Raw genomic sequence first — 711 nt, forward strand, 5'->3', positions numbered from 1 at the left:
TGGACCCCGCGTCGTCCGGCCCGTCCAAGGCCAAGAAGACGAACGCCGGCATCCGGCGCCCGGAGAAGCCGCCCTACTCGTACATCGCGCTCATCGTCATGGCCATCCAGAGCTCACCCACCAAGCGCCTGACCCTCAGCGAGATCTACCAGTTCCTGCAGGCGCGCTTCCCCTTCTTTCGCGGCTCCTACCAGGGCTGGAAGAACTCGGTGCGCCACAACCTCTCGCTCAACGAGTGCTTCATCAAGCTGCCCAAGGGGCTCGGCCGGCCCGGCAAGGGCCACTACTGGACCATCGACCCGGCCAGCGAGTTCATGTTCGAGGAGGGCTCCTTTCGGCGGCGGCCGCGCGGCTTCCGAAGGAAGTGCCAGGCGCTCAAGCCCATGTACAGCATGATGAACGGGCTGGGCTTCAACCACCTCCCGGACACCTACAGCTTCCAGGGCTCGGCCGGCGGCCTCTCGTGCCCGCCCAACAGCCTGGCGTTGGAGGGCGGCCTGGGCATGATGAACGGCCACTTGCCGGGCAACGTGGACGGCATGGCTCTACCCAGCCACTCCGTGCCCCACCTGCCCTCCAACGGCGGCCACTCGTACATGGGCAGCTGCGGCGGCACTGCGGCGGGTGAATACCCGCACCACGACAGCTCTGTGCCGGCCTCCCCGCTGCTGCCGGCCGCCACCAGCGGGGTTATGGAGCCTCATGCCGTCT

The 711-nt window shown here is 67.7% G+C and overlaps 1 protein-coding gene across 1 annotated transcript in view; it reads left to right on the forward strand.

The window, feature by feature from the left end:
• Foxf1 (forkhead box F1) overlaps positions 1–711 on the forward strand; it is a 4,852-nt gene that overhangs the window by 1,530 nt on the left and 2,611 nt on the right. Inside the window, exon 2 of the mRNA XM_033757915.1 lies at positions 1–711. This exon is cut by the window's right edge and continues 168 nt beyond it. Within this exon, the coding sequence (XP_033613806.1) occupies positions 1–711 (711 nt within the window).

The sequence above is a fragment of the Fukomys damarensis genome, unplaced genomic scaffold (assembly GCF_012274545.1).
Source record: "Fukomys damarensis isolate Sample0158 unplaced genomic scaffold, DMR_v1.0_HiC HiC_scaffold_32, whole genome shotgun sequence".
In the NCBI taxonomy this organism is placed as follows: domain Eukaryota; kingdom Metazoa; phylum Chordata; class Mammalia; order Rodentia; family Bathyergidae; genus Fukomys; species Fukomys damarensis.